Source organism: Octopus bimaculoides, chromosome 13 (genome assembly GCF_046866305.1).
Source record: "Octopus bimaculoides isolate indiv1 chromosome 13, ASM4686630v1, whole genome shotgun sequence".
In the NCBI taxonomy this organism is placed as follows: domain Eukaryota; kingdom Metazoa; phylum Mollusca; class Cephalopoda; order Octopoda; family Octopodidae; genus Octopus; species Octopus bimaculoides.
In genome coordinates this window covers 44,901,362-44,928,467 of record NC_142940.1, presented here as the reverse complement: position 1 = coordinate 44,928,467, position 27,106 = coordinate 44,901,362, and the positions used below count along the sequence as shown (strand labels likewise).

Below are 27,106 nucleotides of genomic sequence, written 5' to 3'. Positions count from 1 at the left end.
CAGTACACGTACACAAACACATGCTCACAAGCATATGCACTCTCACTTACATACATGCACGAACACATGCTTACGTGCATATATACATGCATGCACATACACACTCACACATGTACACATACACACACACATACACACATGCGTGCGTGTGCACACACACGCATACACACACATACAAACACATGCACTCACAAGTACACACACAGATGCAAACACTGACACACACACAAACAGACAGGCACACACACACACTCTTGAATCCATTCTCCTTCCCAACTTTCAATTTCATGAATTACGTCTACAGCAGCACTTCATGAGATTCAAACAACAGATTAAACAAAGGGAGTCTGCCCCCCCCCCTTGCCTTCCTTTATTACTTTCTTTATCTATTTCTTTTTGGGAGTTTTGTTCCATTTTAAAGTAGAGGAAAAGAACAGAAAGAGGAAAGTGTGTTTACATTTAAGGGTGAAAAGGTCACCTGTGACTAAAATGTTCTGTTGTGTAACTGAAAGACACAACAGTCAAAATGAATCCAGAGATATATATGTCATAACCCTAAACATCTGTTTGTTATTTAATTATTTTGTATCCTCTCTCTCTCTCTCTCTCGTCCCCTCTCTCTCCTCTCCTCTCTTTCCTTCCCCTCTCTCTTTCTCCCTCCTTCAATTAAAATACACCTGACACTATGTGAAACCTTTATCAAATATCTGCAATATGCATAAGGCTGACTGGATATTGTTAGTTTCCAAAATGTTAAATGAATGAAAGTACATTTCCTTCTTTTGTGGTTGGGATGTTTTTGTTGTGAATGAAACTGAATTCATCATCACGGCAAGAAAGACCAAATGGAATAAGTACTGGGTTAAAAAAAAAAAAAAAGAAAAAAAGAGCTGGGGTTGATTTGCTTAACTAAAGGTTTAAAGTCAGAGTCCTAGCAGGCTGCAGTTCAATGACTGAAACAAGTATAAAGACAACAGATAGTAGACATGTTTAAACAGAAACAACAGTTGCCCTACTATGTTTGGAATGACACAGACATCCACTTTTCTCTAACATAGACACACACACACACACACACACACACACACACACACACACACACACACATACACACACGTCCCCTCCAATCTGAATACATGTTGCCCAATATGGAAGCTGTTATGTGGTTTTTCAACTTTCTAGAAGTAGCTGTCAGATCACCCTCAGATGAAACTCTACACACTTAGAAGGGATGGACACATTTCAAAATTTAGAGCTGGATGCACAAAATGATGGAATAGTCACTACCATTCATTCATTTTCTTTGCTCACTATTCCTGGAAGAATCATAGCAGTAGAGTTCTCTGACACTTCTATAGAGTCCTATCAGAAGCAACCGTCATTACACCTCCTGGCTGGATTCCTAATTGTGATCAACTTAGATTATAGATATTATGCAATTATCTCCCTCTAGGTCTCCTGGTGGTTGGCTTGGCTCAAAGAATCTGTCATGAAATCCTTTCCAGTGCAAGATTCTAATCATATATCTATAATACTTCTCTCAAGGCAGAGAAGTAGTGACTTGACCAAGAAATACAAGCTGATCTCTGAGCTATACTCTGTTGAGCAATATTGCATATACATTTAAATGCATGCATGCACACACACACACACACACACGCACAATTTCCATACAATTTACCAGTTTATACAACTTAGCATGTCTGGCAAGACATTCGATAGGAAAATCTATTCATTCATCCATCGTCCATCCATCCATTTTTTCCTGTCCACTATTTCTGAGAAAGTCGTTGGGCTGGAGTCTTCAGGTACATCCTCCATAGGGTTCTATCAGGAGCAATTGTCATTCCACTTTCTGGCTGGATTCTCATGCATGACCAACGACAGGATTCTTTCCTGTGACGCTCTGATCACATGTCAACTACGGCAAAGAACAGAAACATCCACTCTTTCTCACATCCCCTATCTCCAAGACACACTCACACACGCACACACATGTAAGTTACATAAAATCTTAATATTTTTTTTATAGTTATTTCTTTATGTTACCTACCTTACGGTAGAAAAACAATCCTGAAGATGTTTTAGGTTGATGGTATTCAAGGTGACTTCCAAAAGGGATGGAGTAAATAACATTCGAGTAATTTGATTATTTTTAAGGAATTTGCACAGTTGAATCGGGTCATAGATAACATTGTCGGGGATTATATACATTGGAATACCTGACAAAAGATGAGAAAAGGGATTAGAAAGGGTCAGAAAAAGGAATTTATAGGAATCTTTAACTTTCTTTTTCTTTTCTATATTTTTGTGTTTCTACTGAGAGGTGTTACTATTATTATTATGGAGAGCTGGGCAAATCGTTAGCATGCCAGGCAAAATGCTTAGCGTTATTTCATCTGTCTTCATGTTCTGAGTTCAAATTCTGCTGTGGTTGATTTTGCCTTTCATCCTTTCAAGGTTGATAAACTAAGCACCAGTTAAATACTGGGGTCAATGTAATTGACTAGTCCTGTTCCCCCAAAATTTCAGGCCTTGTGCCTATTCTAGATTATTATTATTATTATTATTATTATTATTATTATTATTATTATTATTATTAAGACGGTGAGCTGGCAAAATTGTTAGCATGCTGGGCAAAATGCTTAGCGGCATTTTGTCGATCTTTATATTCTGAGTTCAATTTTCGCTGAGGTTGACTTTGCCTTTCATCCCTTTGGGGTCGATAAATTAAGTACCAATGGAACACTGGGGTTGATGTAATCGACTATTCCTTTTCCCTCAAAATTTCAGGCCTTGTGCCTTTAGTAGAAAGGATTATTATTATTGTTGTTGTTGTTATTATTATTAAGACATGCTTCCAATTAACCAGTGTCAATAAAGTACAGTACCAGTCAAATATTGGGATTAATTTAATTAACCAGCCCCCTACTCCACTTAACTTCACCTTTCATCTCTTCAGGTTTGGTTAAATAAAGTATTGGTGAAGTACTGGTCTCACAGGTATCGACTAACCTGCTCCTTTCAAAATTGCTGGCTTTGTGTCTAGATGTGAAACCATTAAGGATGGGTGATTATCAAAATTGATTAGAACTTTTAAAAAATGCATTATGGCATTTGCTATGACTTTTTGAGTTCTGAGTTTTAAATCTACTGAGGTAAAGTTTAATGATATGTGGTAAAAAAATTGTGTGAAGTCTCTATGGATACATAAGTTCTAATGACTCCTCGCAAACACCACTGAACAATTCTGAAGTTGTGCCCTGTAATAGTTACAAAAAAAGGATTTTATGATTGCTGACTCTGGGTCTAAAGCTCAGTTGTTACACTTTACATATGTGGAAGTAAGCATTATTGAAGAGGTTTCTGTCCAGAAGAGCTTGAGAAACTGACAGGAAAGAAATAGCTCTGATAGCAACAACAACAACAGGCTACTATTCTGAGATTATCACCTGTTGTCACCTCAGAAATAGAAGAGGAGATTGTTTCCTCCTTGATTCCAAGAGGTAACTAGGAAGTTTGAGTACAAAGAAACTTAGTAGTGCCACCCCATTATGTAATGCTGAAGATGAAATGGAAACTGGAGAAAGGTGCCAAACTGTTGAGAATATCAAGGATATATATAAAAGAAAGAATATTGAAACAAATAGAGAAAAAAATAGGGGCCTAAGCAGAAGGCATGCAAAACCTGTGGTCTTCTCAATCAGGGCTGACCTGAAACTAAACAACAACTATAATAACTATCTTTGGCTATCTTAAGCCCATTACAGTATAGTCTATCCACCTTGGGTTAGTTTCCATTGACATATGTTTCAATCTGTGAGTTGGAACAAATCAAATAAACAAAATGAAAACCAGTGTTTACAAAGACTTCATTATTTTTTATTTAATGTGGGATATGTTAGAATATGTTATTTATTTAATGTGCAATATATTGGGATATATTATGGCTGTCTGCTGTAACACAGTCAGTCTTAAGTCTTTTAAATTTCCTTTATTGATTAATTCATGGAGACAAAGGAATGCATTGGTAGTAATGTCAATAAAAGATTAAGAGCTCTTTTAGTAAAATGCCAATAAATCAATAAAGTTAACAACAACAACAACGACAATAATCCTTTCTATAATAGGCACAAAGCCTGAAATTTTGTGGGAAGGGGCTAGTTGATTACATTGACCTCACAGCTCAATTGGTACTTATTTTTATCAACCCTTAAAGGGATGAAAAGCAAAGTCGACCTCAGCAGAATTTGAACTCAGAACACGAAGACGGATGAAATACTGCTAAACATTTCACCTGGCATGCCAGTTTACCATGGTGTCAAGGCCCTTTATGTACAGTGCAAAAATATGTTGCAGAAATAGTGTTATAAAATACATGGTAATGTACATATATATATATAACCAGCTAGAAACAGTTACCATATCCCAATCAAATCATCCTTTGCTGTTTTAAAAATGGAATAAAACATTGCATTTGATAATCTGAAAAGATTGGATTGTCACAGCTGTAAAATCTTTGATAATAGGTTTGTTCTGTTTAGGGCTGACTTGGGGATAAACAAGTTATATCTAATAGACCAGTTTCCCAAATAATGGATAAGAATTTTATAGTTCAGTTATCGAATCATTATGGGAACAAGGGTTCAGTATTGGCCAGACCTGTAGACCTGTTGGGGTTTGTTAAAGGATTAATGTGAACTCAGACATACATACCTTTTAAAAGTGGACGCAGCATTTCCCAGATGAAGAAAACATTACATGCTTCTTTGTCATCTGGTTTGTAAGGAAATTCTTTATGGCGCCATGTATATGAGAGCACAGCTCCTCTGTGTGGACATTTTATTCCTAGAAGGAAAATGAGTATGACAATAATAAAAATAATGGTTTCAAGTTTTGGCACAAAAGCAGAATTTTTATAAGGGGAGGGGGGAAAGTCAATTACTTGGATCCCAGTATTTGACTGAAACTTTATTTTATTGGCCCTGAACAGACAGTGAACATGGCCTGAACATATTGCGTACATACAAGTGTGGACTTTTAATGTAGATTCAAGATGACTTGTTTCAAACAAATAGTTTAAAATATGTTATAATTTAAATATTTATTCAAAATTTTACATTTAATACTTATTCTATATTTGGATGTGTGGTTAAGAAGTTTGCTTTCCAGCTACATGATTTGGGTTCAGTCCCACCATGTGTAATATAGGCAAGTGTCTTTTACTATAGCCCCTGGCTGGCCAAAGCCTTCTGAGCAAATCTAGAAAGTGGAAACTGAAAGAAGCCTGTCATATATCATCATCATTACCACTTAATGTTCATTTTTCCATGCTTTGGATGGTTTAATAAGATCTGATGACCAAGAGGTCAAGCCCCAATGTCTCCTTTGGTATGGCTGGATGCCCTCCATAACTCCAACCATTTTATAGAATGTATCAGGTGTTTATAAATGATACCAGCACCAGTGATCACCAAGTAGCTCACAATGTATCTCCCCCCTCTCTCCCTCTCTCTCTCTCTCTCTCTCTATATATATATATCTATCTATCTATCTATCTATCTATCTATCTATCTATATATATATATATATATATATATATATATATATATATATATATGTATGTATGTATGTATGTGTATGTATATATATGTATGTATTATGTATACATATATATATATATATTTATTTATATATACACACATGTGACCATCGTCCATCTTTCTTTTCTTTCAGGAATGTCCTAAGGACTGGACGTATTCTATCTCTCTCTTCTATCTTTTCTCTTTTCAAAGAAAATATTTCTCCAGCATCCACTATTTTACCCTCGTTCTGTCCTGTTTTTGTTCCCAACTTTGACCGTCCATAAATCCAAAATTTTATTTTGGTATTTATGGGAGTAACTATCTTCAAAGACTTATATTATTCTTCAATGCTCGAAATGAGGAGTAGAGTGACAGCTGACGACTGATGAAGGGTCGTTCTTTGTGTTACTTGTCTTGTTTTCCATTTGTTTCTCTTGTTATCTTCATATATATATATATATATATATATATATATATATACATACATACATACATGCTTACAAACTGGCCTATTGGCCCCTGTGATACAAATCATGTAAGTTCTGAAGAAGAACTTCCTGCAAATCTCTGCATCCCACCTTGTTGGGATCACAACTTGCTTGCCAGCCATTGTTTTGACATAACTCCAATAGCTCAACAAATTTCTTTCACTAGCTTTCATTCAATATTTTGACTTGGAGATTCATCTCTTAAGAGACCTTCTCTTCGAAGCCCAGAATTTGATCCACTGACATCATTCTGTATGTACATGTACATTTGTGTATAAATACAAGACGTGAGTAATGCACTTAAACTTTGCTTTATCTCCTTGATATAACAATAACCCAATTGCTCAAGTGGTTAGATGTAGTTCAATGTAATGACACATTTAATAGTAATGTCCTGCTGTGTAAACAAACTGAAAATGAAAGTACAATGATACAGAGATGAAGACAAAACTTCGTAGAACAAAATTAAAAGCTTTTATAGATGCAGGCATGACTGTGTGGTAAAGAAGTTAGCTGGCCAACCACATGGCTTTGGGTTCAGTTCCACTGTATAACATGTTGGGCACATGTCTTCTATTGCAGCTCTGGGCTGTCCAAAGCCTTGTGAATTGATTTGACTGACAGAAACTAAGAGAAATCTATTGTGTATATATATGGGAGAATGTACGAAAAAAAAACAACAGACGAGGACAGGTGGTATAAACAACAAAAGGATGTATTAGTTTGATGCTCAGGAATACAGAAAGTCTTTAACGTTTCGAGCTACGCTCTTCAACAGAAAGAATACGGAGAAAACAAGGAGAAAAACACGGAGAAAAAAAATTGAATGGTGTTTGGTCAGCGATTAATCATGGCATCTGCGGACTAGCCCCAGGAGACATCGTTTCCAGCTGGGTATACAACACAATCTGTGTCCTTATATTTTCAAACAAGGGAATCTAGCACCCTGTGCCGTATAGCCAGCTGGAGATGATGTCTCCTGGGGCTAAATTACAGCAACATTCGTCCTAAACCATGACTGCCATGTTATGTTGGCAAAAATCTTTACTCCAAAGAACTGTTGCTGAATATCTCTCGTTGTGAGATTTAAAAATAGTAATTTTTTAACTTTGCATTCCACATATTAAAATAACTTATGAATGAGAAATAATATATATATTTTTGTATTTATATGTAGTAATTAATATTAATAGTTTTAACCTTTAATTACAAAAATATTTTTAGAAATATTGTCTGAACTTTGACATTTTCTGATTAGATTTGTTGTTCTTCAAAGCATTTATCATTTCAGATATGTGTGATATGTGCACACATGCGTGTTCACACACACACACACACGCACACACACACACACACACACACACACACACACACACACACATACATACATACTCACACACAAGTAACATACATATATGAATGTACTCTTTTACTCTTTTACTCTTTTACTTGTTTCAGTCATTCGACTGCGGCCATGCTGGAGGACCGCCTTTAGTCGAGCAAATCGACCCCGGGACTTATTCTTTGTAAGCCTAGTACTTATTCTATCGGTCTCTTTTTGCCGAACCGCTAAGTGACGGGGACATAAATACACCAGCATCGGTTGTCAAGCAATGCTAGGAGGACAAACACAGACACACAAACACACACACATATATATATACATATATACGACGGGCTTCTTTCAGTTTCCGTCTACCAAATCCACTCACAAGGCTTTGGTCGGCCCGAGGCTATAGTAGAAGACACTTGCCCAAGGTGCCACGCAGTGGGACTGAACCCGGAACCATGTGGTTGGTAAGCAAGCTACTTACCACACAGCCACTCCTGCGCCTATGTGTATAACAATTATGTTAGAGCTAGTTTGTCTATCTATAGGAGACAGACAATAATATTTGTGATGTCGTGAATTGTAACTGAATTGGATTCAAATTGGGGTAAGCTGACATTGTAAAATAAGCAAAATAACCTGCTAATATACTTGAGCAAATTGCCACATATTTGTCTAATAGAAAATAACAACACTGGTGCACAAACAATATATTAGATCCAACATGGGTTATGTCAATTCTACTTTTGGGCAGATAGATACATGTGCATGTGTCTGTCTGTCTGTCTGTCTATCTATATATCTATCCATCAATGTATCTATCTACCTACATACGTGCCTGCCTATCTACCCACCCAAACTCATTCCATTTATCTATTCATCCATGCCTGCATACATCCATCTATCTATTAAGTTCATTGAAAAGGAATTTTTTTTAATCTCAGGGCTTGAGTTTCATGCCACTGTGATCTTCAGGCAAGAACTGTAACATTCAGCCAAGACTATTTTGTCAAATATTTTTATCCCTTTTGTAAGGTCTCTGGGTATGATTTAAAAGAAAATCAGCAGCTATTTCTAACAGGTTGAACAATGATAGTAAAGATGACAATAATGGTAGTAATAATGAGGAAAAATTTCCCCATAACAGCAAATATGGGTGTGTGATATAGAAACTTGCTTTGCAGCTTTGTAGTTTGGGTTCAGTTCCACTACATGGCATCTAGAGTAGCAAGTAACCTCTGCTATAGTTTCAAGCTGATGATGCCTTGTGAATGAATTTTGTCAAGAACAATTGTGTGGAAGCCCATCGCATATATGTCTGTGTGTGTGGGGGGGTGGGGGTGTGTGTGTTTGTGTCTGTGTGTGTATTTGTGTGTGTTGGTTTGTTTGCATCCATGTAACTTAGCAGTTCAGCAACAGAAACCAATAGAATAGATACAAGACTTGAAAGAGAAATTAAGCACTAGAATCGATTTGCTTGACTAAACTCTTCAAGGTGGTACCCCAGCATGGCCACAGTTCAATGACTGAAACAAGTAAAGGATAAAACACAAAGATAAAAGAGGACTTTTCGATCATATCTTCAGTCCCCTGCTTTCATGACAATGCTAATATTAAATGGGTTGAATGGAAGGAAGTAGAGGAAGAGTGGAGTAACAGTAGCCTTACCTTTTGGTTTGCCTGTTGTCCCTGATGAATATGCTACATATGCCAGGTTATTCCAGTCCATTGATATGGGTTTTAAGGGTTTAGAGTCCTTCAACTGAATAAATTCATTTATGTTCACAATGATTACATCGGCATCTTCTGCAAAAAAGAAAAAAGACAAAGAAATTTAATAAAAATCAACAACAGCAGCAGTAGCAGCAGAGGCAGCAACAGCAGCAACAACAACAACAACAACAACAGGAAATGAGAATTATTGGATCTTGTGGGACTTCCTCAGAAAAACCATTTTGTTGTTTCACTATTATATTGTGTAATTGTACTTGCTCCCTCTGCTTCTACATAGCATCCTTGTGTATGTGTGTCCAATTTATCTATCTGCATCTACATGGTTGCATATCCATGCACAATCCTATTCATATATGTGTCAATTCATATACATTTATATAGATGTAGTAGTTTATATGTACAGAAGTGTGTTTGAGTGTATGTGTGAGTATATAAACCCATGAATATGTGCCAATAGACATATGTTAATGTAACTGTGTATGTATGTATGCATGTATATAAATATTGGGTCATCCCATAAATAATGCAGTTTTTTCAATTGCCTGAACTAAAAGTCAGAGGGGGACAGGATAAACTACCAGCATCAACTTGTTACAAAAGCAGGTAGTAATTTTATCTTGTACTTATTCTTAGTGTAAGTTTTGAAGAGTACAGTTCAATTTTAACAGTTATTTTTTCAAAGCTATAATGGAAGTGACATATGAGCATATTTGGCATATTTTGTTTTATGAGTTCAATAAAGGTAACAGCACAACGGAAAGTGCGAGGAATATTAATGTAGTATATGGAGATCAGACAATAAGTGTAAACCAGTGTCAATGGTAGTTCCAGAAATTCCGAGCTGGAAACTACAGCCTAGAAGATGAGCCTCGTTCTGGAAGATCTGTAGAGCTCAATGAGGACGTCCTGCAAACCCTGATGGAACAAAATCCCATCATAACTGTTGAGCAACTAGCAGAGAAGCTTCAACCATTGATTGACACCTGTGTGCCGTTGGAAAAGTCAACAAATTAGGTCTAACCGTATGCAGAGAATGAATGTGTGTTCTTCTTTGCTGTCACATCTCACAAATGAACCTTTATTTGACCGAATAGTGACTGGTGATGAGAAATGGGTCCTCTATGAAAATGTCAAGCTCTAAAGGCAACGGGTAGGGAAAGGAGAAACATGGGCACCCCAGGTTAAAGAAGGTTTTCATCTATGTAGGGTGTTGTTATCTGTTTGGTGGGATATGAAAGGTTTAGTCCTCTTTGAACCTTTAAACCCAAACCAAACGATAACAAAGGAGATCTACTGCGTGCAGCTTGAGCAACTTAAGTCAGTGCTAGAAGAAAAACGAGCATCTTTGGTTTCAAGATGAAAGGCGTTCTTGTATAAGGATAAAAATGCTTGGCTACATACAACGAGGATGACATTCCAAATATATATATACATATATACATATATATATATATATATATATATATATATATATATATATATATATATATATATATGTATGTATATATGTAAAAAGGGAGAGAGGAAGAGAAAGGGCATGAGTGAGAGAGAAGAGGGAGAAAATAGAACTGTGTTAGAAGATATAAGATATAAGTACGACTTCACAGAGTAACTAAAATAATAATAATAAAAATGACAAAGATCATAGAAATAGGAATTTTACCTGGAAGCCTGCTCCTGAGTTGCCGTGTACTAAGTGCACATTTTGGTTCTGCTTCTTCAATAATGGATTTTATTAGGTGTTCAGGATAAGAAATATCTAAAGGCAAGTAAGCACCACCTAAAAGAAAGCAAAATGAAGAAATAAAGATTAAGGTTTGAAAATAATAGTATCGTTTTGTGGGCTATTAATCTTCTTACTTATGAGAAATTTGTTTGTCATCCAGTGGATAAGTGTGCATGAGGTGTGTTCAAAAGGTACCAACTTTATTTTACCCCCAAAACTAATGCAGCATGGGCAAAATCCTTTGGGTTGGAGGTGATGCCACCCTTCCTGCACATGTGAACATTTTCATGCTGGTAGGCCATGTCAGCTCCTGGCTGTTATGCTTAGAGTACAAATGTGCTCTCAGCATAACAGCTAAGATTTTCTGTTTTACTGAATGCTTTAAACAGAGATATTGCACTAAGTTTTGCCAAAAGTTTGGCGATACTCAAGCTCAAACAATCCACAAGATTCAGCAGGCCTTTGGTGATGATGTCATGGGCAAAACTCAGATCAAGGAGTGGTACAACTGCTTCAGACATAGCTGCACCTCAGTGAAGAGCGAGGCATGCTCAGGCAGGCTATCCACAAGCCAAAATGAGGAGCCAATTGAGAATAGTGAAAAGAAGACCATCATGTAACAATCCAGGAAATTACTCATGAAGTGGGAATAAGCACAGGATCAATGCATTTCATCTTAATTATTTTTTAAATGCACCTCATATTTCAGGTTTTACTTTAGAAATAATGAATTCCAGTTCATGTTTAGTTGTATACTCTGCACATAAGACACTTGATGAAAATCACAGATCAAACAGATTGATGTGTAGATGCAAATATATAAAGAATTTTTTTATTTCTATAGATTAGCTTAATAGTCTGAAAAATTATGTCGAAGTGTAGACATAATTATGTGGTTAAGAAGCTTGCTTTGCAACCACATGGTTTTAGGTTCAATCCTATTGTGCAGCAATTTCAGCAAATGTCTTCTACTATAACCCCAGACCAATAAATGCCTTGTGAGTAAATTTGGTTGATGAAAACTATGGAAGCCTGTTATATAAATAAATATATATATATATATACACAAATGGTAAAGGGCAAAGACCCCTTTTGGTCATAAATAACCATGAGGTTGCACCTAGAAAGTTACCCTCCAAGACACAAGTCCAGGCAAGGTTGTTTATGGAAGTCCAGCAGTCACCCATGCATACCAGCTTCCCCTCTCCAAGCCACTGATGTTATCCAAGGGAAGGCAAAGACCAATACAGCTTGGCATCAGTGACATTGAAAGTAATTTCTACAGCTGAATGAACTGGGGCAACATGAGATAAAGTGTCTTGCTCAAGGACACAACACACAGCCCCGTTTAGGAATTGAACTCACTACCTCATGATTATAAGCCTGATGCTCTAACCACTGAGCCATGTGAAGTTGTGTGTGCATGTGTGTGTGTGTGTGTGTGTGTGTGTGTGTGTGTGTGTATGTGTGTGTGTGTGTGCATGCGTGTGTGTGTGAGTTTGTCCCTGACTGCCATTTGACAACTGGTATTGGTATGTTTGTATCCCTGTAACTTAATAGTTCAGCAAAAGAGAGTGATAGAATAAGTACCAGGCTTAAAAATTAAGTACTAGAGTCGATTCATTTGAGTAAAATTATTGAAGGTGGTGCCTCAGCATGACCATAGTAGAAGACATTTGCCCTAGGTGACACACAGTGGGACTGAACCTGAAATCATGTAGTTGGAAGCAAGCTTCTTAACCACACAGCCATGTCTGCATCTATCTTTGATTATAATAAAAGTTTCCAATAAAACAATCTTTTTGATATGGAACCAAATTCTGAATGCAATACATATTGCTCCAGAAAACATATTGCTCCAGAAAACATATTGCTCCAGAAAACACAATTCAAGCTCATCAGAAAAGTTTCAAATCTCAAATCAATTCAATTCCAGGCCATTTTAGTTGGTTTAAAAACGCAATAAATTCCAAAATTTAAAAAAATTGGGGGGAACTCAGTTGCCAACCCAATAATTAAAGTTATTTAAGTCCACTTAACCGGAAAACTTCAAATGGGATATAGGGTTCAGCAATATGCAATGTTGACCAATAAAGTAGCAAACCTTGTGGGTGAATAAGCTACCAGAACTGATCAAATAGTGCTTTTTTAAGAATGTAACCGGTGAATTTGATCTGTAAAATTTGTAAAAATGATAAGAAGAATTTGCCATAATATCATTCAGTTATGCTTACTGATAAAAAATAACTCATAATTTGAAATGTTGATACTAATATTCCTTCGTCATGAAATGGAATAAAAGAATAAACAACAGGCATGTACATGTCAAATCAAGTGAGTCTTGCCAAAGTTGAAAAATACTGCTCATTTTTTGTTTTATATAAGAAACTGTTAACTAAAGTTTTAGATATTTGTCACCCAAATTTCCATGTTCAGTTAGTAATCAATTTGTCATTTTCTACTGTCAATTGAATTTTGTTGTGAGAAAATATTCACACAGTTGATTGATCGCCAATTAGTGCCATTTATTCGTTAAAGTTAATATTTTATTTCATTTTTACTCATTCAAAATAATTGCCTTGTCATCTTACTCTTTTGTGTCAGCTTATTTATTAAACACGGCTGTTATAATCTTTTAAACACACACACACACACAAACTGAACTGGATTAATATACATTTTATATATATATATATATATATTCCTCTTCCATTTACTCTCCTCACAGTTCTGTTTCAAATCTCAAGTTGTTTGAAGTGAACAGAGAGGTAGAAAGTGAGTGACTGAGAGAGAGTGGAAGAGACAAAGAGAGTGGAAGAGACAAAGAGAGTGGAAGAGACAAAGAGAGTGGAAGAGACAAAGAGAGTGGAAGAGACAAAGAGAGTGGAAGAGACAAAGAGAGTGGAAGAGACAAAGAGAGTGGAAGAGACAAAGAGAGACTTAACATTCTGTTTTCCTTGTATGATTGTTGAAGGAGAGAGTTCTTATCCTGGTAACAAGCATCCGCATAATGGTCGTCGGAGGTTAATGACACCTGACCTTAGTAATGTTTTTCACCAGTGTGATTGTTAGAGGAGAGACATTTGATTTTCATGATATTTTCTTTTAATATCACTTGACCCAGAAAGTTTTTGTGGTCTTTTTGATGAAAATGACAATATTTTATTGGCAATTTACATTCTTCTGTTGAATCTCTTACATGATTAATTAATTAAACACAGCTTGTGAATTAACAAATATGAAATTCCTGTCAGATTTCATGTTTTCAAATGCATGGAGAATTGTTGACAGGAGAATTGACAACAAAGGCACGAATTGTAGATAGTGACTTTTTGTAGAACACAAATTTAAACAAATAGACATATACCCATGTGCACACACACGCAAGCACATGCGCACGCACACACACACACACACACACACACACACACACACACACACACACTCAAAAGTGTCACATGTAGTTAACCCTTTCATTACCAACCCGGTTAAAACCAGCTCTGGCTCTATAGTACAAATGTCTTGTTTTCATAAGTTTTGAATTAAAATCTTCCACCAAACCCTAGTCACAATTTATGTTCTTAACACTAGCTGAATGATAACTAAGTTATTTTACTAAATCCTTTGTTATATTTAAAGTAATTGAAAGAAACACAGAGCATCTCAAAATAAATACAGTAACGAAAGGGTTAAATAGCCCCAAGTCAGTCTAGCCACAAATAGCTCATTTTTTTGTCAGATATAGAAAATGTAGGCTTAACTCAAGTGTTGCTTTTTGTTAAGACAGTGGAATACAACATGAGGAAGATTTGGTTGCTATTTCCATCAGACTGAGCCACTGCAAGGTGAGGGTGGGTGGGTCTCTTGCTGACTATTTTGTATCTGGGTAAATTATTCCATGTGGAATAAGGTTTCCTAAGGTTGGAGCTCAGAACCTTATGATTGGTAACCTAAAATCTTAAATTCACACCAACACAAAACATATCTCTTCCATATTCTTGGGAAAACCATGAATGTTACAACTTTTCATTTTTATAAACTTGTTTTAATCTAAATAATTCAAGAAACTGATTAGAAATAAATTTTTGCTTTGTTTTACATACCTGCTTTTAATATGGCTAAATAGGAGACAGTGAATTCCAGACTTTTTTCCAAATAAATAGCCACTGATGAATTTGGTACCACACCTTTATTTTGAAGAATATTTGCCAAAACATCTGTGCACTGATCCAGTTCTTGAAAAGTGATTGTCTCTCCTTTGATGCCATGTACAGCAATATTGTAAGGTGTCCTTTTCACTTGCTCTCGAAAGAGCTCGTGCAATAAAGGCTGTTCAAATTGGGAAGCCATGTCTCACAAATGTTGTTAATTCTGTAATTGAAAAATAAAATAAAAAATTAATGCCATGTTTGCTGCTGTATGTATGATGCGCTCTTGCATAAGACACTTATTTCACAAGTATATTTTGTGGAAAAAAAAAAGGTCTCATCATACACTTATTAAAAGATATTTAAAGTGGTTTTGTAGTGGGGAAGAGAGAGACTTGGAGACACCACTCTGAAAGGTTGTTAAATGAAGAGAATGAATGGGAGAAAGAGAGTCTGCCAAATGTCGACCCAACAGAGGGACCAGCTATCTGAACTGACAGTACCTTGGTAGATAAAGCAATTAAGGGTATGAAAATAGGAAAAGCCCCTGGCCCATCAGAAATCACTGCTGAGATGCTTAAAATATCTGGTGATGTAGGCTATAGTCTCTTCATCCATATAATTAACCAGGTGATACACAAAGGAGTTATACCCAATGACTGTTGTAGCAGCACCATAGTCAACTGCTACAAAGGTAAAGGAGACACCTTAGATAGGAATAATTACAGAGGTATCAAATTGTTGGATCAGATGATGGAAGTCATGGAGAGGGTCATAGCCCAGTTAATTCAGGAGAAAGTTAGTTTAGATGAGATGTAGTTTGGGTTTGTGCCAGGGAAAAGCACCACTGATGCTACAGGCTGCTCCAGGGAGCTTCTCCTTGCTGATGACCTTGCTTTAAGAGCTGAGTCATTACCAGGACTAGAGAAGAAGTTTCAGGTGTGGAAGCAAGGACTAGAATCGAAGGGCCTTAGAGTTAACCTAGCAAAAGCCAAAGTCTTAGTAAGTAAGAAGATGGATAAATCACAAATTCCTTCAGGTAGATGGCCCTGCTCATTCTGTAGAAAAGGTGTATGTAGAAATTCCATAAGATGTACCTGGTGTAATCTATGAACACATAAGAGGTGCAGCAATATCAGAGGAAGGTTAACTGGGAAGATAGTTTTTGTGTGTCGCAGATGCACAGGTGCAATAAACACCAAAGATGTACAGAAAATAGATTCCATCATATGACAGGGTGAAAAACTAGAAGTAGTTGATAGCTTCCATCACTAGGTGACCAAGTTAGTAGTGGGGATGAATGCTCTGAAAGTGTAGCCTGAAGAATAAGAATAGCCTGCACAAAGTTCAAAGAGATTTTACTTCTACTGGTAATAAAAGCCTCACGTTCAGAGTGAAAGGTAGATTGTACGATGCCTATGTGCGAACAGCTATGCTACACATAAGTGAAACATGGGCTGTGACTGCTGAGGACATGCATAGGCTTGAAATAAATGAAGCTAGTATGCTCCGTTGGATGTGTAATATCAGTGTACATACACGACAGAGTGTAAGCACCCCAAGAGAAAAGTTAGACATAAAAAGCATCAGATTTGGTGTGCAAAAGAGACAACTTTGCTGGTATGGTCATGTGATGCATATGGATGAGGACAGCTGTGTGAAGAAGTGTCACACCCTAACAGTGGAGGGAACCTGTAGAAGAGGTAGACCCAAGAAGACATGGGATGAGGTGGTGAAGCACGACCTTTGAATGTTGGGGCTCACAGAGGCAATGACAAGCAATCGAGACCTTTGGAGATAAGCTGTGCTTAAGAAGACCTGGCAAGCTAAGTGAGAATCCTTGTCCAGTACCAGATCGATTCCAAAATCTAACCAGTTCATGCCAGTCACGAGGCCAAATATCTCTGAAAGTTTCATTCGAATCCATCCAGCAGTTCTTGAGATATCTTGTCCACGGACAAACAAACAGACAACCATGACTGAAAACAATGCCACCACCTTCACTAAGGTGGAGGTAATAATAATAACGGTTTCAAGTTTTGCCACCAGGGCAGCAATTTTGGGAATGGGGATGAGTTGATTACATCGACCCCAGTGTTCAACTTGTACATATTTTATCGACCCTGAAAGGATGAAAGGTAAAGTCGACCTAATAATAATAATAATAATAATAATAATAATAATAATAATTCTTCCTACTGGAAGCACAAGGCCTCAAATTTGGGGGGAGGGATTAATTTAATTACATCAAACCCAGTGCATAACTGGTACTTATTTAATCGCCCTTGAAAGGATGAAAGGCAAAGTTGACCTAATAATAATAATAATAATAATAATAATGATTTCATTTATTTGCCACAAGGAGGAAGGATGAGGAGGACAATACAACAACAGACATAAAGTGTTGGGGTTTACATATAATGAAATGATAAAAAAAAAGTGAAAGAAAGTATACATGGTAAACACTGAAAAAGAAGGGACGTGCATAACATACAAAGGTTTAAAATAATAATAATGATAGTGCTTTCAAATTTTGATACAAGGCCAGTATTTTTAGGGGTTAGTGTAAGTCAATTACATCGACCCTAGTGCTCAACTGGTACATATTTTATTGACCCCGAAAGGATGAAAGGTGGAATTTGAATGTAGAACGAAAAGACAGATGAAATGTCACTAATAATAATAATAATGATTGTTTTTAATTTAGGTACAAAGTAGACAGTTTTGAGGGGAAGGGGTTAATCGTTTTATATCAACCTGAGTATATGACTTGTATTTTAAATAATAATTTTGATTTCTACCATTGCCAGACGGTTACAAAAGAAACTGACAAAAGAAATAAAGAAGGTCTGTATATGGTAGAGAAAATCATATGAATATATGTGTGTTCACGTGCATGTGTGTGTGTGTGTGTGTGTAAGTATGTGTATGTGTAAGTATGTGGGTGAGTGTGTGTACAAGTATGTATGTGTGTGCATATGTATGTGTGTGCATATGTATATACGTGTATTTGTGTGTGTGTGCATGTGTGTATGTGTGTGTGCATTTGTGTGTGTGTGTATATGTGTGTGTGTATGTGTGTGAGTGTGTGTGTATATGTGTGTGTAAGTATGTGTGTACAAGCACGTGCAAGTGCATGTATGTGTGTATGTGTATGTGTGCATGTGCATACATGTGTGTGTGTGTGTGTGTGTGTGTGTGTGTGTTTGTATATTAGAGACGTATCAAAAGCAATAAATAACTGCGTAACAAAACACTGCTTCTAAAGGCAAAAACAGACCAGGGCAAGATTTATGCTATCATTATTTAGATCTGAGCTGGGAACCTTAAATATTTCAGATGACAAGGTAACAAATCAAGTTGCAAAGAGACACTGTATTTCTTTTCCATTTGTTTAAGATAGTTGGGTGTGATTGGAGATATATTTTACTACTATTTCCATTGGGTCAAGGAAAGGCTCCTTTGTTGTTTGATAAGTCACACTGAGATGGCCAAATATCTCTGTATCATTATCTTTAAATAGAGACCATACAGTGTCAGCCATGGATTTTAAGACAACATGTTTCTCAATTAAGAAGGAATGGCTACAACTAGAAATGTTGATTAATTGTTTTATTCATTAATGGCTTTTGGATTATATTTCAGAGATCGTTACAAATGTATGTACATACATATTCATATACCCAAACAGAAATACATACATGATCATGATCATGATCATAATTTAATGTCCCCTTTTCCATGCTGGACATTTTGACAAGAACAGATTAGCAAGAAGGCTCTGCCAGGCTCTATGTCTGCTTTGGCATGGTTTCTACAGCTGATGCCCTTTCTAATGCCAACCACTTAAGGAAGTGTATAGGGTACTTTTTACATGGCATCAACAACGGTGAGATTACCAAGATAAATAAGATTCCTCAACTGAGTGGGAATACAATGGAGGGATAAGAAACTATGATAGAGGGAGTGGAGCAGGTGTCTTGGGGAGAGAGAGAGAGAGAGAGAGAGAGAGAGAGAGAGAGAGAGAGAGAGAGAGAGAGAGAGAGAGGGGGAGAGAGAGAGAGAGGGTGATCCAAGTACAAGGTGAATATGAGACAGAATAGGATAGAGGAATAGAAAAGGTAGATGTGTAAGTACACCGAGTGAAAATAGTGAGACAGATGATTAGAAATAAGGAATGAATTGGATGTAGAGGATATCAGTTCAGTGGAGGGAAAGTGACAGAAGGAAACAAGGTAACAAAGAAAACTGATGAATTGTTGGGGGAAGACTTGACAGAACCTCATTTCTGTCCATCCGCCACTCTCCTTCCAAACTCTAGCAAACTTACTTATCTATTCCCTCGCTCTGCCTTCTCTAATATTCATCTCTTTGTAGCTTGAAGATTTTCCCTGGGACATCTTTACCATGATCTTTCTTTTCCAATTGAGATAACCATGTATCTCCTTAACAACAAGATGCCTGTTCCTGCCCTGCTATCATACTTTAACCTCTCATTACCTGGCAAAAAGCCACCTCCCTCAATACTATATCCATTCAGTTAAGAGGTCATGTCTTGCAAATTACTTGATGACCTCCCTGTTGTCAGTGGTACATAAATACCAGCCAGCTCACTCTGTAAAGTGGTTGGCATTATGAAAGCCATCTAGCAGTAGAAGCCATGCCAAAGCATTGGAGCTTGGCACAGCCCTCTAGCTCACCATTTCTAAATCTCTCAGAGAGATTTATGCAGTAGTGATACAATGAAGTAGTTGTATGTTGTCAACTTAATGTGACAGTCCCCTGAAGGGAATAATACTACTGTTGGTTAGACCTAGGAAGCTGCACCGCTTCCTGTTGGCCTTGACACATTTCCTGTGTCCTTATGTTTACAAGGGGGGACAAACACCTCCACCCAGCTAAGCCTGCATCCAGAGACATGTTTCTGAGTCTTTGCTCGTCATCAGTCTGGAGTAGCATGACCTGCTAGTCGAAGATGCCCATCAAGCTCGTGTGTGTGTGAGTAAATGATTTACTTGAAATGAGATAAGGGTTGGTGACAGGAAGGGCAACCAGCTGTACCTCAATAAGTATCATCCATCTCATGTTAGAATAGACTAAATCAATGTAAATTCATGATGGTGATAATGATAATGATAACGATAATGATGACGACGACCATTATCATATTTATATTGTTTTTTATCTTCATTCCTTTTTTTGTTATTTATATTAATCTTTAAATCCTCATAACTATTGTTTTAAATATAGCTTTACACCCACTTTCTTGGAAAACAACTTTAATTTCTAGTCCTTGTTTCAGAGAATTATCTAAATATTCAAATGTTAAAAAAAGAAGAAGAAAAAGAATATAAAAATGGAATAAAAAATGTATCAGCAACAACAATAACAAGTCAGTTCCTCCAGGATAGTTGAAGTCTAAGGACCAAAATCAGTAAATGAATAAAAAGAAAGCACAAAATATGATTCCATTTGGTCACATGTGACAAGGAAACTTCAAAGTAGGTGTGAGATGCATTTAACTTACTTTCTCTGTAGATAAGTATTATGCTAAGAAAGTTGGTATTGTTGTTAGTAAAGAGATCACATGAAAAGATTATGAAATAATAGAAGAGGTGTGGAAGGGGTCCAGTAACATGAGATGTTGTGTGTGTTGCATTGTTGTCAGTGAATAAATGCTTACTATCTTGTGCTTGTTTCTGTTCTTTTAGCAGAAATAAAAATAGGCCTAGAATATATTTGAATAGAAGAGATAATTCGCACTCTTATTTCATACACTCACATGCATGCACACACATGCACATGCACACACACACACACATACATATATACTTATATATATATATATACGTATGTTTATATATGTGTGTGTATATATACATACATATATATATATATATATATATATACACATATGTGTATATATATATTTGTGTATATGTATGTATATATATATGTGTGTGGGTGTGTATATATATGTGTATATATATATATATATATATATATATATATATATATATATATATATATATATATATATATATATATATATATATATATGTATATATATATATATATATATATATATATATATATATATATAAATATATATATATATAGATATATAATGAAATAATTAAGATTCAGTTGAATTAGGTACTTAAGTTGAGGCACCAAGTCAGTCCAGTATGGTCTGCACAGCTAAACCAAATAAGTAACAAGGATGTCTAGGTATCAGTGCATTATGGCCGTTTCAAGTGGCTCCATTTAATCCACCAATGAAAACATTTAGGATACATTGATCGACTAAATAGAGCCACATGAAACGGCTGTAATGCACTGACACCTGGACATCCTTGTTACTTATTTGCTTTATATATATGTATATATACATTTATATATATACATACACACACACACACACACACACACACACACACACACATATATATATATATATATATATATATATATATATATATATATATATATATACATACATACATACATACGTACATACATACATACATACACACACACACACACACACACACACACACACACACACATATATATATATATATATATTAGGAAGTTAAATGTTATGGCTGGTCATAGAGTGCCCTTTGGTTTGCACCTATAGAGCTTTGCTGTATAGACAACTCACAAGACTCAAGTGGCCAATGGTGGATAACGTCTCTACTACTGGAAGTAAAAATACATCATGGTCAGTTAGTTTTTAAACAAAAAATATTTGTCTGTACAGTAGGTGGATGGGTTTAACTCCCTTACATTGGCTGCAGCCGCGGTGATATTCAAAGGAGCTGTAGAAGGGCTATTCAACAAATGGGGAATTCTAAGTTTGTAGTTGGAAATGTTTTAGGTGCAGGCATTGACTAAATACTTCTTTCCTGGAGTTTTAAAGGTCCCTGGGTTGAGTAAATTTATTAGGTCTCTTGTCCTCTCTGCCAAGCAAAGCATACATCGCTTGATCCTGTTTATATAAGTTCCCGGTTATTCAAGGAACTTCCATTTAATCATCAATGGAGTTAATTCCTCTTTTAAGTGCCATACGTGGTTATCCAGGGATGTGATGTTGCACCTTTCCAGTATCCTAAAAGTGGACTTGTGGTTGTTGAAACATTGCTTAAAGGAGAGCATGGTTGAACTGACATGGATTTGTGTCTGTGTATTGGATGTACTACCACCACTGATGTTTCTTTTGTTAACTCTGGGTCTGATGTTGTTGTTGCTATTGCTGGAGTTACTGCCATTGTTGATATTCCTGGATATGATTCTGGTGGTTCCATTGCTGCTGGCATAGCAGCCATTTCTGGCTGCAAAATTGGTGTTGCTGCTGGCATTGTAACTGTTGGTATTATTGTCTCTTCTGCTTAATGCACTGCTATTGCCACTGCTGTCACCACTACCATTGTTGTCATTGCTGCTATTGTCGGTTGATATATCATTGCTTCTTAAGCTATTACTCTGGCCACAGCCATCGCCACTGTAATTGTTGTTGTTGTCAACAGATGTGTTGTTGTTTAGGCTGTTAATCTGGCTGCTAGTGCCAGGTATCACCTGAGCCTCATACACTACTCCCTTGGCTTTTCATTGACCCTATACTCCCATAGGGCAATCATTGTATACCCTACATGAGCATTCTGCCTCTGCTCATAGCTTAGGAGTTCTCATTAAAATTTTCTTAATGTTGGGCACACAATTGAAGGATATCCTTAAGTTGAGACTATTAAACAAACGTCCATATCTGTGTGACTGTGTGAAATGTTTGTCCACCAGTCCAAGGAATATTCTTCTCATACAGGTTTTAACATTGAGAGAGAAGGGTGGAGCAAACCAAACGACATTATGGTGGCACTTCCTTTTGCAGGTACCAGTGCCTGGCATGTAGGAGATGCAGTCCTTAAACCCACTGGATGCCAGAACCTCATTGGAATAATGTTTGAGATTCTCTTACTGACACCCTTCACTAGGTTCCTGAGCACAGTAGGTGGGTGGCAGGAGGTGGTGTTGATGTAGGTCAACCTTTTGTTAGGTTAGCAGTAGTGTCTGTAAGAACAGAAGCTCAGGTCTGACATAACATCTAAAAAGTTTACAATGGTGAGGTTGGTCTCAATTGTTATCTTGACTCCAGTGGAGATAAGGGTGCTAATTAGCTCCTTCCTAAGCCTATTGAGAGTATGCCTGCTAGCTCCTCTAGAGATGACCAGAGCTGTAGAGACCAAAGAGAACTGATGGAAATCTCTTCTTCAAGGTGTCTAAAATATACAGACCTATAAGGTCGCTGATGACCGTGCTGTTGTAAGCTCCCATCATTACATCAAAAGAGCCCACTGGGTCAAACCTTTTTTAAACTGCAGCACGGAAAAAGGGATGATGATGATGATGAGGATGTTGAGGAAGAGGAGGAGGATGACGACATATTATATACATCTCACATAAACAATGATGAATGAGTATTCAATGCAAGATGTAGAGTCATTACAGTTTTTTATTATTTAAATTATGCTCAATCCCAAACTTTTGTTTTTTGCTAGGAGAGTGAGTCTTTTGAATTCTTTAGTTATATGGGTAATTGACTGTTACACTATTAAGTAACTGAATACAAGACTGGGTTTTAAAAGCTCATTCTCAAATGGCAACCAAGTCTAGCAAGTCATTAATTGTATAAGGGGAGGTAATACTGGTAATAGACTAGTGATATATAGAACACTTTGCCTTGTTTAGAAAGAGAGAAAAAATGCAGTTCCAACTTGCTTTCAAGATCTGGATACTGAAAGCCCATAGTTTAAGAAACCCACCAGAGCATTGCAGTAGGAGCTAGAAATTACAGTGGCTGGTGTAGCAGATACAATCCCTATGCCATCATAAAACTGACTCTATACCAAGTGAATCCAAACAAGGATGACCAACATAAACCAATAAATCTGTTGGAAGTACTTCCATAGTTATTGCTCTGATGAACTTTCTAGTCTATTAACCTCTGTTAAAACCTTTAAACTTGTTACTTGCTTTTCTTCTGAGGTGTATCATTTCTGTTGAGCTTCCTGCTAGTCATAGGTTCTTTTATTCCAATAGTTTCTTTCCATGAACTGTTGCTCTCTGGAACTTAATACCACCGTCTTGTTTTCTTCTGGTCTATGATATTCAGTCCTTTAAGTTTTCTGTAAATCACCATTTAAAAAAAAATTTAGGACCCTTTCTTTTTTCTTCTTCATAGTTCTTCATGTACAGTGGCTTTAAGCCTTATTTGGGGCAAAATTGTTTTAAAAAAGACTGTAAACAATGTTAAAACAAAAATATAAAAGATAGGTACTACTGACAAGAACATAACAGTGCACAGGACTAAACAGAGCATATTTGTAGAGTAACCTATCATGCTGGGCCAAGTGACTGACAAATTATCATTGTTAAGTATCAGAAACAATTTATAGTATGACATAACGAGAAGCGGTCATCCTGTAGCAAAAAATTGGTACCAGTGATTACAATTCATGCAATAAATGTAATACATGGCTTTGGTTTCATTGACAGATTTGTTGCATTTTTTTCATCTCATGGTGCTTATTGTGCCTAACACTATAGATATTAGTTCTCTGTAATTCTTCCACTCCATTTAGAGTTCTAAATCCAATATATTATCATCATCAGACCCACTTCTGATACTAGCAAATATTATTGAGGTCACAGAACCTATTTGCTTTACCTAACCAGTTTTCAGTTCATGTTACAGATAATTTTGCAATCTTCTAATTCAATATCAAGGAATGCTATTAAATGTTGCTGTTGTTGTTGTTGTTGTTGTTGCTGCTGCTGCTGCTACTACTGAAGCTAATGGTGATGAGAGTGGTTCCTGGTCTTAAAGTGACTTTTACAAATAAGATGTTTGTAAGGGTGATCTGATTGGTTGAAACAGGAAACAAACACAGCAAAAACAATTTGGAAATTTATATTGATTTCCCATTAAGCAGCAATTCTTCTAAGCATGAGTAAAACCAAATGCAAAAATATAGTACATACATGTATGTGTGTATGTATGTATGTATGTACGGGTGTGTGTTTTTATTTTTCTGAGTTTATAACAGACATTTTTTGTTTACTTTTTTTTCTTTTAGAATTTCCAGTTAACAATTGGATAACATTTTCAAAGACAAAAAAATGAAAGATTGGGTTGAATGGGAGTGAGGTTGATGTCAGAAATAAAACATAATTAAAATCAAAGTTAAAAGGAGGAAATACCCATTTACTTGGTTTCAATGATTTATTTATTTATCTACCTATTTATTTTTTATTTATATATTTTATTTTATTTATCTTATTATCTCTAATTTATATTTGATAGTTACCAGTGCCTGCTTGTAGCCATTTATATATATATATATATATATATATATATATATACATGCACACATAAATGTATATATATGTATATATATACACACACACATATATATACACTTATATATGTACATATATATATTTATATATATATATATGTGTACATATATATTTATATATAAATATATATATATATATATATATATATATATATATATATATATATATATATATATATATATATATATATATATATATATATATATATATATTTATAATACATGTGTGTGTGAGGGTATATCTGTGTATATATATATGTATATAGATATATATGTATCAACAGAATCAATAAATGTACACCTCTCTCTCCCTTCCTTTTCTGCAAAGTCAGACCTGCTGTTAGCGTAGGAGTTATGTAGCGAAATCTCCCATATCTACGTGTCAGCACATATTGTGTACACTTCAGTGCAAGAAATCTCTATTATTGTCTCTTAATCTTTATTTTTCTTATTTTTCTTCCTTTCATTATTGACTATTGCTTTTAAATTATTTTTTGTATTTTGTTTTACCATTCCATTTTCCATCTTACTCTCTCTCTCTCTCTCTCTCTCTCTTTCTATGTCTGCTTGCATCTTTCCGGTTTTATCTCTTTCATTCTTTCCTTTTGTCCCATTCTCTAGTAATTCAGTCAGTCTCTCTGTTTGTGTCTCTCTTTTACTCTGTCCATCTGATATTTTTTTCATTCTCTTTCTTTTTCCTTCTCTCTATCTGTCTCTGCCTCTCCCCTTCATCTTTTGCTTCTAAAATAAAGTAAAAAGTGAGTACTATGCAATCGACCATTATTGATTTCTTTTGATTGGAGCACATAAATCAAATGTTTAGAAGAAGAGAGGTAAGCATGGCAGAATGAAACCCAACCACAGGATCCTACTGGTTTTTCTGAGCAATAAGAAGCATAGCTGTGTAGTTATGGAGTTCATTTCATGGCCATGTGGTTCTATGTTTGATTTCATTGTGCACATGTCTCTCACTGTAGTCTTGCGTTGACCAATGTGAACGGAATTTGGTTGATGGAAATTATGCAGAAACCCACTGAATATATCTATATATATATATATATATGTATATATATATATAAAATTTAATAAATGGAGTTATACGCATATGTTAAATGATTACTTTTATTTCCGACATATGTTTCGAAGATTACAAATGGTCCATTCCAAAGGAATGAGTGACATTGATAAAGATGTAATCTTCTCTTCAGGGAAATTCATAAGAACCAACTTAACCATAAGACATTACAACCTTATGTGACAACTGCGAGTAGAGAAGATTGCTACATATCTTATTTGAAAAAACCGTTGGAAAATGCAATGCTACGAGACAGTACGTTGGACGATGAAGGAAGAAAAGAAGGAAAAAAGAGAAAATTAGAATCTGGAAGTTGTTACTTGTTTGGAAACAGGTGAAGGTTGGTGAGAGGAAGGGCATCGGACTATAGAAAATCAACAACAACAAATTCCATCCAACCCATGCAAGCTTGGAAATGGAGACAATAAAGTACTGCTGTTGTTGCTGATGGTGATGGTGATGATGATGATGATACATACAAGAGCAGTGACCTCAATAACCTCGCTGGCTCCAAACACTGCATTAGGCATGCACACCACCAGCAATAAGTGGGCCAGCAATTACCAGACTCTGACTAAGTCCACTTTGTCCATCTCTGTTGT

At 36.0% G+C, this 27,106-nt stretch overlaps 1 protein-coding gene across 9 annotated transcripts in view; it reads right to left on the bottom strand.

Moving 5' to 3' along the window:
* The window catches only part of LOC106880554 (uncharacterized), a 96,041-nt gene that overhangs the window by 43,062 nt on the left and 25,873 nt on the right, over positions 1-27,106 (bottom strand). For all 9 annotated transcript variants that reach the window (XM_089361692.1, XM_052972451.2, XM_089361694.1 and 6 more), the window contains exons 2-6: positions 14,967-15,234; positions 10,801-10,917; positions 9,072-9,209; positions 4,717-4,848; positions 2,054-2,222 (exon numbers count right to left, since the gene is read on the bottom strand). In XM_089361692.1, coding sequence (XP_089217818.1) covers positions 2,054-2,222; positions 4,717-4,848; positions 9,072-9,209; positions 10,801-10,917; positions 14,967-15,213 — 803 coding nt within the window. In that variant the 5' untranslated portion in view covers positions 15,214-15,234. The remainder of the gene's footprint in view (positions 1-2,053; positions 2,223-4,716; positions 4,849-9,071; positions 9,210-10,800; positions 10,918-14,966; positions 15,235-27,106) is intronic.